This window comes from Chiroxiphia lanceolata, chromosome 17 (genome assembly GCF_009829145.1).
Source record: "Chiroxiphia lanceolata isolate bChiLan1 chromosome 17, bChiLan1.pri, whole genome shotgun sequence".
In the NCBI taxonomy this organism is placed as follows: Eukaryota; Metazoa; Chordata; class Aves; order Passeriformes; family Pipridae; genus Chiroxiphia; species Chiroxiphia lanceolata.
Window position 1 is genome coordinate 2332071 of NC_045653.1, and position 13376 is coordinate 2345446.

Below are 13376 nucleotides of genomic sequence, written 5' to 3' on the forward strand. Positions count from 1 at the left end.
GTTTCTTCCCAAATCCCTGGAGGCAACAAGTAAAATCCGTGGCTGAAGGGGCAGTGAGTGCAGCTCCATCCTGGGGACACCTCACACACAGTGTGCTGGGCGGGTCTGACAGTGTCAGCCCCTGCCCTGGTACCATGGAGTGACAACACAGAGGGGCTTGCTGGGCTTGGAATGCTTGTTTTGCCCCAGCTGAAGCTTTCTAGGGGCTCCCTGGGTTTGGGATATGGGGGTGACACTGCTGATGCCAGGAGTGACCTGCAGAAATGGGATCAGGGAAGCTCCTCATTAGAGGGGAGGAACAGCAGCTCAGATATGCACCAACAAACCCTGTCCTACGTCCCAGGGCTGACTCAGGAACCAAACCACAAATGCTCCTCCCAGTTCCTGGGGACCCATCCTCTGAGTGCCCAGTTATGTACCCTGTTACTGATAACTGCTGCTTGCCCTGGCCAAAACCATGGTCACAGGGCAGGGGAGGCAGCTCCATTGCCAAGGGCCACCTTCCCCCCATGGGAACTACACACAAGGGCCACAGTGGGGCCGTGGGCCATTGGTAAAGGGACAGGGCACAGCCAGGGTGGGTTAGGGATGGACACCCAGAGCATCCACAAAGGGCAGAGCTGCAGCAGGCACTGATTTGGGATTCCTGAGCTGCCTCCCCAGCCCCACGTGGGGTTTGCCCCTCACGTTTGGGCTTCTTCACCACTGGATTAGTGTTTGCAGGAGCCTGGAGAGCAAAATCATCAGATTAGGCCAACATGGGTGCAGGGGGCTGGGGGCACAGGGCTGGCACTGCCAGCCAGCTGTGACAGCACCAACCCTGCAGGCTGGTCTGTGCTCAAATAAAAGTAGTAAGTTCAAAAAAGCTCAGAAAAGAACACACTTAACCAGGAACTCCAACATCACTGAGTATGGGGCAGAACTCCAGCTCTGCTCCCAGGCTTTGCTCAGGCTGCCCACAGCACCTGCAGCAGCATCACCACTGCAGGGGAGGCAGCTTTTGTCCCTGCAGGTCCCCAGCCAAGGTCACGGCCTAGCAGCATCTCCCAAAAAACCCAACAACAGCCTAAGCACTGCAGAAAACACCTCTGCCCCTTCCCACAAAGAAGGGGGAGCTGGAGGATGAATATAGTCTTTTTATTGACTACTTTTGAGTAGAACAAACTAAATACATCTGTAACAGTTTGGGTTCCTTTATACAGGACATTAAATAAGTTATGCACAGGAATGAAGTAACAAATTTCTATTACAGAATTAAATGTCAAAAAAAAAAAAAATAGAAACCTCAACCCAATGTCTTCCCATGTCCCAAGTTCACATTTATCATTCCATGTTTTTAAAAAACAAAACAAACAAAATAAAAAACCAAAAACAAAAAAAAAGAAGCAATCATTCTAATCATGACTGTTAGTATTCCATTCATTTACACTGGGGTTAATTTTAATACACAGCCATCAACATTGCATGAGAATTATGGAAGACAATCTATTTACAAGCAATTCCTTCCAGCTCTGCCCTGCTCTCCCTTCCCATCCCACCTTGGCACAGTTGGCCACCACTGACCCACAGTGTGGGTGAGGATGGGATGTCACAAGCACATAACTTACCTGAGGCTGCTCCAAATGTGCCCCTTAGGGCAGGAAAACCCTTCAGCCCTGGCTAAGTGGGGGTGCCAGGGCAGCCCCTTGCCCTGGTGCTCTCACAAGCCCCAAGTGCTGCTCCTCCCCACTGAGGCATCTTCTCCATGCCATGGATTTGGGCATGGCAAACATGGACAGAGCTGCGTTCTGGGATCCTTGTGAGGGTCACCTGGGGCTCCCCAGCCACCTCCACCTGCCCCAGGTTGGGTGACACCTCTGGGCTGCTGCAGGTCAGGGTGGCTCCAGTGCCTCCCCCACTGGGGGCTGCCTCAATCCCAGTGGCTGTGCTGGGCTCCATGCAAAGGGCTCCCCCAACACCAACTCCTGGGAACATGGGGGATATACTCCCCTCTGCCACTCCCAACCCATCTTCAACACCAGCCATGGTGGCTTTTTTGCATAACAAAACCTTGCAACACCCGATCACCAATCCTATCCCCCAACAGCAGCTTCCCAAAGGGCTTTCCCCAGGAGCCAGGGTTGGTGCAGCGGGGTCTCCCGTTCGTCCCCGCCGCGAGCTCCGTCACGATTCATTACAGCTCCATTATTCACCTCCAATCGAGAAAGTGATCAAAAATAATTTGGGAATTACTCGCCTCATTGGGCTCCAGCCCAGCAATTGCACACATACAGTCACGGAAACACAGCTTTGCTGAATAGGTGGATTTCCAGAGCCTGTTTGTGCGACTGTGGGAATTTGGAGCAGCTCCCAGAGGGCACATGCCCGCCCCTCCCACGGGCTGCACCACTGCTGACCTCTGTGAGGCATCCAAGAGCAGCCCTGCTGTGCCCTGGGACAGCCCTGCTGCAGGTCTGTGTTAATCATTGCCCTGAATCCCTCCAATCCCTCCTGCCACTCCACAGCAGGGAACCTCCAAGTGACGGATCTCCCCAGGCTGATCACAGCATCCCCTCACTCTCAGCCTGCATTTTTGGGATGGTCTCCAAAGGCTGGACGAGGCAGATCCTGGGCACCTCCCGATGCAGCACCAGAGGAGCCTCCCTGGGGCTGGGGGGGAGAAGTGATGCAGGACACCAAGTCCTGCCTGTCTTTTAGCAGTTTGGCTGATGTGTGCAGAGAGCACAGGCTGTAAATCACCCCCTCGCACCCTGTGAGGATCCCTGGGCTCAAAAACAATGGCAGGAACTCACAAACCAACAGCTTCCAGGCAGTGAAAAAAACCCAACGCTTTCTGCACACCCAAACAGCCCCCAGGTGGAAAGGGCAGCTGCTCCCAACCCAGATCTGCTCTGCACGTGTTACCTCAGCACAGGTCCCACCCAGGAAGCACACAACTGTCTGTCCCACCACAGAAGGGGATGAAATCCAGGCCATCCCACAGTACTTCCCCAGCACTGACATTCAGTTTAAAGCAGACAAATCCTCTCTCCCTCTCTGCAGCCATCAGCTGCCAAGCTGCAGGCAGAAGCAGCAGGCTCAGCTTTTGCCACGGCACTAGAGGATGGGATGCTCCTGCTGGGGAATCGGCTCCGGTCTGTTCACAGCAACAACCGGCTGGCACGGTCACCTGAGGCACCGCTGCTGGGAGTAAGGAAAAAAACATAGGGATATTATGGAAGGAAGGTGGCTGAAGGAGGCAGCTCAGACACCTCAGGAAGCCTGAGCATGCCACAAGGATGGGGCTCCCTACTTGGGCACCACACGCTCAGCATCTCCCGTGTGTGCCGGCACTCTCCCACAGTCCAGGTCCCCTGAGTGGGTGCCCAATGTCCCCCAGGTCCTGACGATGCTCTGGTGCCCCCCCAGAGAGGGGCAGGGAGCTGCTGTGGGCAAGGCTTGTCCCAGTTCATGAGCCACAAAGGAAAAGGCAGGATGAGATGGCAAAGCCAGAGTGTCAGAGATCCGAGGAGACGGCGCGATGGGTCAAACGTGTCAAGTGATAACAGTCGTTGTGGGGTTTCTTTTCGGCTTAAAAAAACTCGGGAAACTAATCAAATGGAGAGAACCAACACCTCCCTCCTAGAGCCCGTTTGTATCTATTGCTGTCACAGACGCTGGGGTGGAGGAGCGGGAGGTGGTCGCCGAAGTCTTCTCAAGGGCCGGGCTGGGGACGCCGTCGAGGCTCTTGGCACCTGCTGCCACCCGGCCCGTGGGCAGAGCCAGGGGCTTGCTCTGGCCATGCAGGCCTTGGCCACAGATCCGATGGTGCCTCTCCCAGTCCTTGTGCTGGCAGAAGGAGCCGCAGTACCGGGCGATGTTGCAGCCGCTGCACGTCTCGCTGGCTTTACGACCGCAGTTCCAGCAGCTCTGCAAGACCAAAGACACCACACTTGAAAGGGGTTTAGTTTCCAAGAGCTGCAGGATGCTGCTGACTCAGCTCTGGAGGGGACTGTCCATCCCCTCTGGCCCAGATTTGGTAATATTAAAATGAGCAATCCATTAATTCCTGCTATTTCACAGCTCTTTGCCAACGGTTCTAACCCTGGCTCCTCTTCTCTGCCCAAAGCTGCTGTCACACTGCTCCGGTCACATCCTCTCCCTTAGATCCACCCAAATGCAGAGAGGAAACAGCAGGCAAGGACTGAAAAACATGCTGCAGATGCTGTTGTTGGGTCTTTTTATTTCCTGTTTGAAGCAGCTCTATTTTGGTATCGCTCCCAGCCAAGCGCTCTCCGCTGGGATTACGACACGATGCACAGGCACCATTTGCTCCGCACCCTGCCTAGCTACACAAGGGGTTGGAACAGGCCAATCTGGAAAAGAGAGAGCTCATCTGAAAGCCTCCCAGCCAGGTGGAAGCACTGCCAGAGCCCAAGCTTCAATCTGGAAGCAGAGCAAAGCCCCTCTGGCTGCCGGGAGAGGAGTCAGCTGGTGGGCTCCTGGCGTGCCACCGCTTCCCTCGGAGCGCGGGGCAAAGGGCCAGCGCCGGAGCGGCGGCCGCAGCTGCTCCGAGGAGGGGAGCTGGTGCATCAGCTTCCCTGCAGCTGGATCCAGGCACAGCAAACACATACTGGGGAGGGTGAGCTCAGTTGTGGGAACGCAGCCTCTGCCAGAGCCAGCTTGCTCCGATCCTGCCCAACGGGGCACCTTTGTGGGGGCACCGCTGCTGCGACCCCCGCCTAAGAGCTGGGTAAGTAGGGAAGTGGGGTGGTGGGAGATGCTGGGCTGTGCCAGGCAGCCCTGTTGTGAGGAAGGGCAGCAAGATTCCCCACTCACAGTGTCTGCATTGGAGCCACCAGCTCCTGATGATCATTTACAGTCTGGCAGCAAAGCACCAAAGAGAGTGGGTTGTGAGCGAGCTGCTCCAGAGCCAGCACATCCCCAAGGCTCCTCCACTCCAGGAGAAGCAGGACTTGTGACCAAAAAGCCCCTACACCAAAGGCTGTGGTAACTCTTGGAAAACTGGGTCACCGCTTCACAGCTGTTTACACTTGAACTGTTTTTAAACTGTGTTGCAAAGGTTACATGATGTGCCAGAACACAGGACAGCTTTTAGAGACGTGCTCTGGGGCTTGCACAGGGGGTGCTCGACAGCTCCCAAGGTCCCACACTGCTTCCCAGCATGGCTGGAGGAGGAGGACACTCCTCTGGTATTCCCCTACAGAGAAATCACTGCTTGTCTCATTCCTCCTGTGGCTTACTGAGCAGTTCCACCCACTCCCATCACGTGTTTATTGACCGGTGCATTCAACAGCTAAACAGAGAGCTGCATCCACCAGCATCACCTTCTCTTTGCTTCCACACCTCCCTCAATCCCCCAAAACCCATGGTCATTACACTGGGGTCAGCTCAGGGTCCCCAGTGGTACATTGCACACACACACAGGTGCTGCAGACACTGTTTAGGCTGATTCCGTGCCAGCAAAATCAAAAGCAAAAGGGATTTTTTTATGATATCAGCTCATTCCTTTAGTTATTGATCAGAGAAAAACTTCTAAAAGGAAAAAGTGCACAAGCCCAGGCTGGACAGGGCTTGGAGCAACCTGGTCTAGTGGGAGTTGTCCCTGCCCATGGTAGGAGGTTTGAAACAAGATGATCTTTAAGGTCCCTTCCAACCCAAACCATTGTGCGCTCTATGATTCCACAACAAGGGATGGGGGACCTGCAGGCTCTGAGCCACCATCGGGCAGGGCCTGGAAGGAAAGCCCCTTCCTGGGGGCATCCCCTGGCCACGTTACCTCCGTGGACTCCTCCTGCTCGTTGATCACCAGGAAGGCGTCCTCGGTGGCCTGGCGCTTGGCGTCGGCGATGGTCTGCTCCATGCGCGCCCGCTCCGAGGCGATCATCTCGAACGCCTTCTGCTCCGCCTCCGCCACCGCCTTCTGCACCTCCGACATGGCCTGGCGCTTCACCTCGTTCACAGCTTCTTCTGGAAGGAGAGAGCGGCGTCACCCCCCTGCCCGAGGAGCGGGACGAGCCTCCCAGAGAAAGAGAGGTGCAGCGGAGCGTTCCCAGAGAGCCACGGCCAGCACCAGCATCCCAACCGCTCCCGGGAGCGGCTCAGTCCCACGGGATCCCCAGTGGCACCACAGAGCAGCAGAGCCCTTTGGAAGGCCCAGGGCGGGGATGTTGGCAGCCAGATGTGCACATCCTGGGGCGTTCCTGCAGCTGGCCTGCTGCTGTTTCTGCACAGCATCTGTGTTTACCCCAGGCGATCCACAGAATCCCTGGCCGAGGTCACCAGCAAACACTCACCAGCTTTTTTCCAAATCTCCTCAGTGACGTAGCCCGTTCCCGACCTGCTGCTGAACTCCCGCAGTGAATCTGTTGGAATAAGGGACACAGGGAAAGGTTGGCAAAGCCTCATCTCCCCCACCTGCTGCTTACGTGCCCAGAGGTACCTGGGGACACCGTGGGGCAGGGTAGGACTGACCAGCTAAAACTCAAAGCAGAGGGTTCCGAGGGTTAAAGACATTCCTCAAACACTCAGACGACAAATTACAACATTTAATTAGCACCTTGCATAATTTATGACATTATATAACCTGTTTCCATCTCCTGGTACTCTATAGCAACAGGCAATACTTATAAAATATATGTCATTCAACATCTGCACTGTCCAGAGACTGTGAGCACCAACAGTTTACATTAAGAACAGCACTTCCCACTCCCTGGGCAATTCAGAGGCTTGAACTGATGGACAAACTGTCCCCAAAGACACCTGGGGATGCTGCTTGATGTTTAACTGCACCTTCTCACAAGAGCAATGGAGCTTGAAAATTATCTCTAGGTCCCACAAGCAGAAAAGCATCGAAAGCATTCCCAATTTATATTAAAATATACTACCTTTAACAACACGGAGCTGTAAGTGTATTAGTCATGATATATTTAAATATAGAAGGGCTAAAAGCTGGCTGTACCCCTCAGGCTGTCACACACGCCCAGCCACTCCATGCTGACAGCTGGAGCCATGGGCACTAGGATTTCTTGCAGGAGGGTTCACTCTTTAGTTTGTACACAAACAAGTGGAATACATATCAAATGGACATCTATTCTTGTTAGAAAAAAATCCATTTTTATTACTGAATGATCACAGCTTTTTCTTCTCCCCAGGACTTGATTTACAGTATATTTGTTAGGATGGAAATTAGAATTACATCCAAATAAACCAACTCATCATTTTAGACTTGTTTTTTGTATAGGGTCAAACCCCTGCACACTGGAGGGGAAAACTAGTCAGCTTGAATAAAGTTAAGTTGACTCATGGTATAAAAACAGAATTAAGGTAGTTATTATACTTACAGAAGTCTTTGGTATTTTTAGAATAAGTAGACCTTGAAGTTTAGAACCCTTTAGGCAAGAAGGACTGGAAGGGGAAGAGAGGCAGAGCCAAACACCTCTCCTGCCTTTTCACCCCCAGGTTTCTCAGCTTTGGATCAGTTTGGCTGTGTTTGGTCAGTAAACGTGGCTCAGTGACAAGGAAGAGAGACTCTTCTCTGCCATAAGAAATGGTGCCTTTAGATGCAAACAAGTGCTGCTTCCAGGAGCTCACTCAGGAGCTTCCACCTATCCAACGACCCGTCCCTCCTCAAAGCTTCGAGAACAGTTATGCGCCGCTTCATTTGCATTACAATCCGAACATATTATTATTGTATCACTTATGCCTAACAGATCTCCGTGCTAATTAAGACACCCACTCGGGAAGGGCCGGACTCACCGCTGCCCACGGAGTCGGAGCTGCCGGGGCTGTGCCGGGAGAGCAGCTCCGCGCCCGCCTTGCGCGGCTCCGCCGTCTCGCTGCAGCGCCGCTTCCAGTAGTTGAGCTCCTCCCGGTCGGCCTCCTGGCAGCGCCGCAGCACGGCCATGGAGCGCCGCGTCTTCTCCACCATCTCCATGATGCAGTTCAGCGCCTGCGGGAGGGAACAGTGCTCTCAAAGTCCCGCTCGCGAGGTCGTTTCCCTTCCCTGCGGTGACCAGGGGGGAACGGCCTGAAGTTGTGTCAGGGTAGGGTCAGGGTGGGTGTCAGGAAAAGGTTCTTCCCCCAGAGGGTGGTTGGGCACTGACCAGGCTCCCCAGGGCAGTGAGCATGGCCCCAAGGCTGCCAGAGCTCCAGGAGGGTTTGGATGATCCTCTGGGGCATAGGGGTAACTCTTAGGGATGGTCCTGTGCAGGGCCAGGAGCTGGATTCAATGATCCTTGTGGGTCCCTTCCAACTCAGCATATTCTGTGATCCCAAATGTCTCAGAGGTGCCATGGAGGGACCACCCGAGGCAGATAAGACAGGAGAGAGGCAATTTTGGTATCTGGGATGATGCAGTACTCAGACAGGGTGCCACACCCAGGGATGCAGCACCAGGTGGGGAGGAGGAGGTCACACCTGCACCCTAAGGCCTTGGTCACCACAGGAAGTGGGTAAACACCTCCAGGCCATCCTCCTGAAGGTAGAGGGGAAAACCCCACCACTTTCCTCTGGGAATACGGTGTCCATGCAAGGGTCGGCTGTGATCCTGGTGCCAGCTCTCTACAGCCACAGCTAACTCCAAATACCCAGCTACAGGGCCTCTGCTCCACCCCAACCCCATCCCCTCCAAAAAAATCATTAGCTTTAGACCATGATATGTCTCTGCATTTATGATCAAAGCTGAATTTCAATCCCATCTCTTTGAGGGAAACGCTCCAGGGAAGTGCTTGGAAGAGCAGCCTTGCTCAGAAGGAAAAAGCTCAGCTTAAAGTCTGCCAGAAGCACCGAGTCTTGCTGTCAGTGCCTTGTTGTGGCCCATAAAAAGCTGTCACCACAGGAAAGAAAGTATTTAAAACAATAATGATGGGTTTACTTATTTTTAATGTCCATGTCCTGACTGCAAATAGCACATCTACATGCTTGTTGGTCCTGTGCTGGCCAGGGCTGTGGCAGGAAAGACCAAAAAGTCAAGGGACTTTGTGAGACCTGGGGACAAGGCCAGGTTTGTTTGCTCAGACAGCCATGGCTGTGATCTGCAGGAGAAGCTCCCCAGCTCCAGACACTTCATTCACAATGATTTTGGCTTCCCCTGACCACGGGCAGAGAAAACCTACCAGCGAAGTGCTACAGCTCCTCTCCACCCTCCCCACCATCCACCTTCCTGTGGATGTTGTTCCTCTACCAGCCACTGGGAGAGCCCGGATATAGAACCAACAACAAGGAAATCACAAACTGGAGCAGGTGGAACAATGGGTTGCTGCATCCCACAGAGCTTCCCACCCCTCCTGCCATTCCTTACGTGATCGAGATGCTTCCACTCGTCAGCCCATTCCCTCTCCGTTAAGCGGTGATCCACCAGCTCGTCCTGGTACCCTCCATTCAAACCTGCAACGAGCCACAGCCAGAGAGGGATTAGATGGACCAACTGTTTGCAGTGCTCCAAGGGACAATAAAGCTAGCTGGGATCTTAAAACACATCTCAGGGCAGTGGCTCTACAAGGGCAATTTCATGCTGGTGCTTTTTCATTCCTGTCTGTGTCACTTCTGGAAAGTGCTATAATCCACTTGTGGCTCTGGCTCTGACCTGCCTGTGGAGCTGGTTCCTTTGTTATAAACAAGGGAGCTCAGAGCTTGTGATTCAGGCTGTCCTGTTGGAAAAACAGTGTGCACCTCCCACACACCTAAGGGAGAAACGGGGCAGGGGGTCAGGCTCTGCTCTCCTGATCTTGGAAACGTTACTGCCCTACTGGGTTGGCTATACTCAACTCACACACCAGATCCTTCCTTCTCATCCCCAGTGGCTCCAGTCTTCACACATATACAGGGAAATACAAACTCTCAATCTTCCTGTTTTTAACTTTCCATGGTGAGTTGTTTCCTCTGAATTCCCTGCAAAAACTCTGCTGAGGACGTGCCCAGCATTACACAGCTTTGGGTGGCCGAGCGGGGACCGACACCAGAGCTCAACAAAGAGCCCTCCAATCTCTCTCACCAAGCCCTCCGTGCCTGTCCCGGATCTCTCTGTGCTCCAACATCTTGCTGGGGTCCCTGTAGAGGTGGGAGGTGGCGATATCTTCCAAGGTGTAGTGCTGGAGGGGTGGTGGGGTGGGGTGGAACTGCCCACTGGGGTTCATCAGGGGGATGGTGAGGGCAGGGCTGTGCCGGGGTGCGGGGCTGATGGTGCACACCCTCTTGGCTGGGGGCTCTGTCGGCAGTGGTTCCCTCTCAAAGCTGCTGTCTTCCCTCCTGCAACCACACCAGCACGGACAGGCCTTCATTAGCATCTCACAAACGCACCCAGAAAGGGAAAAATGCAGTTTTTGAATCAGCAGAGTCTGGGCAGCGATGATTTTACCAGGGGGTTAATGCAGGGAGCTCAAACAAACACACTCAATTTGTGAGGCGATGCACAGAGTGACCCTGTCAAAGGAAAGGCTCAGGATGCCCGAGTGTTGTGATTCATCTTTCTGAGCATGACCAAATTAAAATTTCACAGTTTTTATAAATTTGAGGCATGCTCCACATAATTACATAACAACTTTTATCTTGGAATAAAAAGTGGTGAAAATGAACCACATCCTTCCCAGCCCTGCCAGTGCCTCCATTTACTGCTGGGGTGGTGGAAAACCGCTCAGCTCTCCAGCTCTGGCTTTTCAATGCTACCCAAAAGTCCCTCTGGGACAGAACCTGCCTGAAAGAGGAACACAACCTGAATTCACAGTGCAGCAGGAGCAGTCATCGGTGTCTTTTAACAGCAAGAATAGTTGTTGGGCATGATAAGACCCTGGATGCTGCTTGAAAATGAAACCCACGACTTCAACGACTCAGAGAATGACAACAGCTGTTTTTACCTGTCTGGACTGTGCCTCTTCCCATTGCCGTTCACCTCGATGAGCAGCTCGGAGGAGTCGGCAGGGGACGTGGTGTTGGTGTTGAGCAGGATGTGCTCGTGCTGTGCCAGGTACTGGGAAGGTGTCTGCTTGGCAGCACGGGCACAGTGCAGCAGCTCCCGCTGCAGCAGCGGGAGGTTGGCCTGGAAAACAAGCACGGGTCTGGATTACAGAGGGGGCAGGAGCTTCCAGCCGTTCCAGAGGGTTTGCTCTTCTTCATTAATACCTCAGAGTGGTAATGCCTGTGGCCCCCCCTCAGGATCCTCCAGCTCCTGGTGTCTGCACTGACAGACTCACCCGTATTTTCCCAGGAACTGAGGATGGTCTGATATCGGTGCACCCAAAACCCAAGTGTCACAGGAATCACTCTGTGCTTCCACTATCTAGTTACCCAGAGAGGTTGTGAACTCCCCATCCCTGAAGGTGTTCAAGACCAGGCTGGATGGGGCTTGGAACAACCTGGTCAGGTGGAAGTGTCCCTGCCCATGGCAGGGGGGTTGGAATCAGATGAGCTTTAAGGTCCCTCCAACCCAAACCACGCTGTGATTCTGCAATCTGCACATCCCAGACATGCTCCATGTGCCAGCACTTCAAATATTCTAGATCTGAGCTGCCACATGGAGCTTGGTTTGCCTCCTTTATCCCCAGCACACAAGCAGACATAAGTGGCACACGTTCCAGCTTGCCGCGAGCCAGTCCCACATGGCCACCACCACGGTCTGTGCAGTCTGCCTTGGACCTTAACAAAACTGCTGTGGTGCTTGCAAGGAGAGCTTTCCCAGCAATGTCATGTTGCCAAGCAGCACAGGCTGGCACACGGAGCACCAGCAAGCCCCAGCAGCTCCCTGTCACCTTCAAAAAGGGGATCACGAACGGCCGCAGGGGGAAGTTCGTCGCCTCTTGCAGCTTGCAGTGAAACTCCTCAATTGTCACCGTCGAGTTCTGAGAAAAGAAATTAAGAGATGAAATGACAATTTGTTCTTATTTTTAGACATATGGGAAACAGCTCCAAAGGAACAGAACCGGGAGGGTGATTGCATCTGCCACGACGGGGTTGGCAGTGTTTGCATCGGATCCTGCCGAGCGCGGCCAAAAAGGCTCAGGCCAGCGGAGCAGGAACACTGCACCCGGAGAGGGGTGGGAACTGCCTGGCCCAGCATCCTCCCAGCTCTGGGGCTGGGAGGTAGAGGCTGGCTTTGGGAGGCAGCACAACCCAGCTGGCATCTCCTGCATGCTGGCCCAGTGGCCTGGGGCAGGCTGCAGGGAGCCAGTGATCCCAGCTGCTCAGAGCTGCACGCCTTCCTCTCCTTCCTTCCTTCCAGCTCTCCTCCTCTAACCTAAGGACCATCCATGAAGTCTCCATCAGCCTGCTGCTCACCACAATCCTCCCCTGGTCCAGCCCTGCACCCCCTGGGGCTGTTCATTCTGGGGTCTCCCCGGGACAAGCAGCGTTTGGTAACCTGCCTGTACAAAGCTCATCCCTGCAGCAATTACCACAATCCAGGATGGACCTGGACAGTTTATCATTTCCTTTCCAACAGGGTAAGCTAAGGTACTATCCATGGAAGTATCTATGCTATATAAATGCAGCAGCAGCACTTTGCATCCAGTGCTCAAGCACTGAGAATGCTCCTGAGGACATGGACAGACCCACGTTTGCAGCCCATTCCAAACTTGGAAGCAGAAATGCTCCAGGCTGCTGCAGTCTAGTGACCTTCACTGCACGCTGAGCCTCAAAAGAAATGTGCCAAAAAGCAGAGATCAGCTGAGGAGCCCCACTGGGTGCCCCATGGGACCGAAGCTGGCCAGGCTGTGTGGTGCTGGGCTCCAGGGCCTCAGTCCAAGGTCATAGAATCCTAGAATAGTTTGGGTTGGAAGTGACCTCAAAGTTCATGTTGTTCCAACCCCCTGCCATGGGCAGGGACACCTTCCACTAGCCCAGGATGCTCCAAGCCCCGTCCAGCCTGGCCTTGGACACTTCCAGGGATAGGGCAGCCACAGCTTCTCTGGGCAACCTGTGCCAGGGCCTCCGCACCCTCACAGGGAACAATTTCTTCCTAATATCCAATCTAAACCTACTCTCAGTTTAAAGCTATTCCTCCCTTGTCCTATTGCTCCACGCCCTTGTAAAGCACATAGAGCATAATGTCTAACACACTGGACAGCATTTCTCTCAGTCTGTATAACTACAAATACTGGGTACAACTCCCCAGCTACACCCATTCATTTGGGTTGGAAGAGTGTTCTCATGGCAGGGGGTTGGAACGAGATGATCTTTAAGGTCCCTTCCAAGCCAAACCGTTTTGTGATTCTATGATTTACAGAAAAGCTTTGTCCAAATCCTTCCAGGTTTCCTCAAGACTAGCTGCACACAAGTCTCATGTCAAAGCCACTGGACAAACAGCTTTTTGAAACCCACTAGAGATAAGAAAGAAGAAGTCAGTAAGTTTCCCAGAAAGCACAAACATGACAGTGTTGCTCAGC

The 13376-nt window shown here is 53.6% G+C and overlaps 1 protein-coding gene across 3 annotated transcripts in view; it reads right to left on the bottom strand.

Annotated features, from left to right (window-relative positions):
* Positions 1–1121: 1121 nt before the first annotated feature.
* The window catches only part of CBFA2T2 (CBFA2/RUNX1 partner transcriptional co-repressor 2), a 45908-nt gene continuing 33653 nt past the window's right edge, over positions 1122–13376 (bottom strand). For all 3 annotated transcript variants that reach the window (XM_032704695.1, XM_032704694.1, XM_032704693.1), the window contains 8 exons: positions 11745–11834; positions 10854–11035; positions 9995–10248; positions 9302–9387; positions 7759–7951; positions 6297–6365; positions 5780–5970; positions 1122–3909 (listed from right to left, as the gene is read on the bottom strand). In XM_032704695.1, the coding sequence (XP_032560586.1) occupies positions 3622–3909; positions 5780–5970; positions 6297–6365; positions 7759–7951; positions 9302–9387; positions 9995–10248; positions 10854–11035; positions 11745–11834 (1353 nt within the window). In that variant the 3' untranslated portion in view covers positions 1122–3621. The remainder of the gene's footprint in view (positions 3910–5779; positions 5971–6296; positions 6366–7758; positions 7952–9301; positions 9388–9994; positions 10249–10853; positions 11036–11744; positions 11835–13376) is intronic.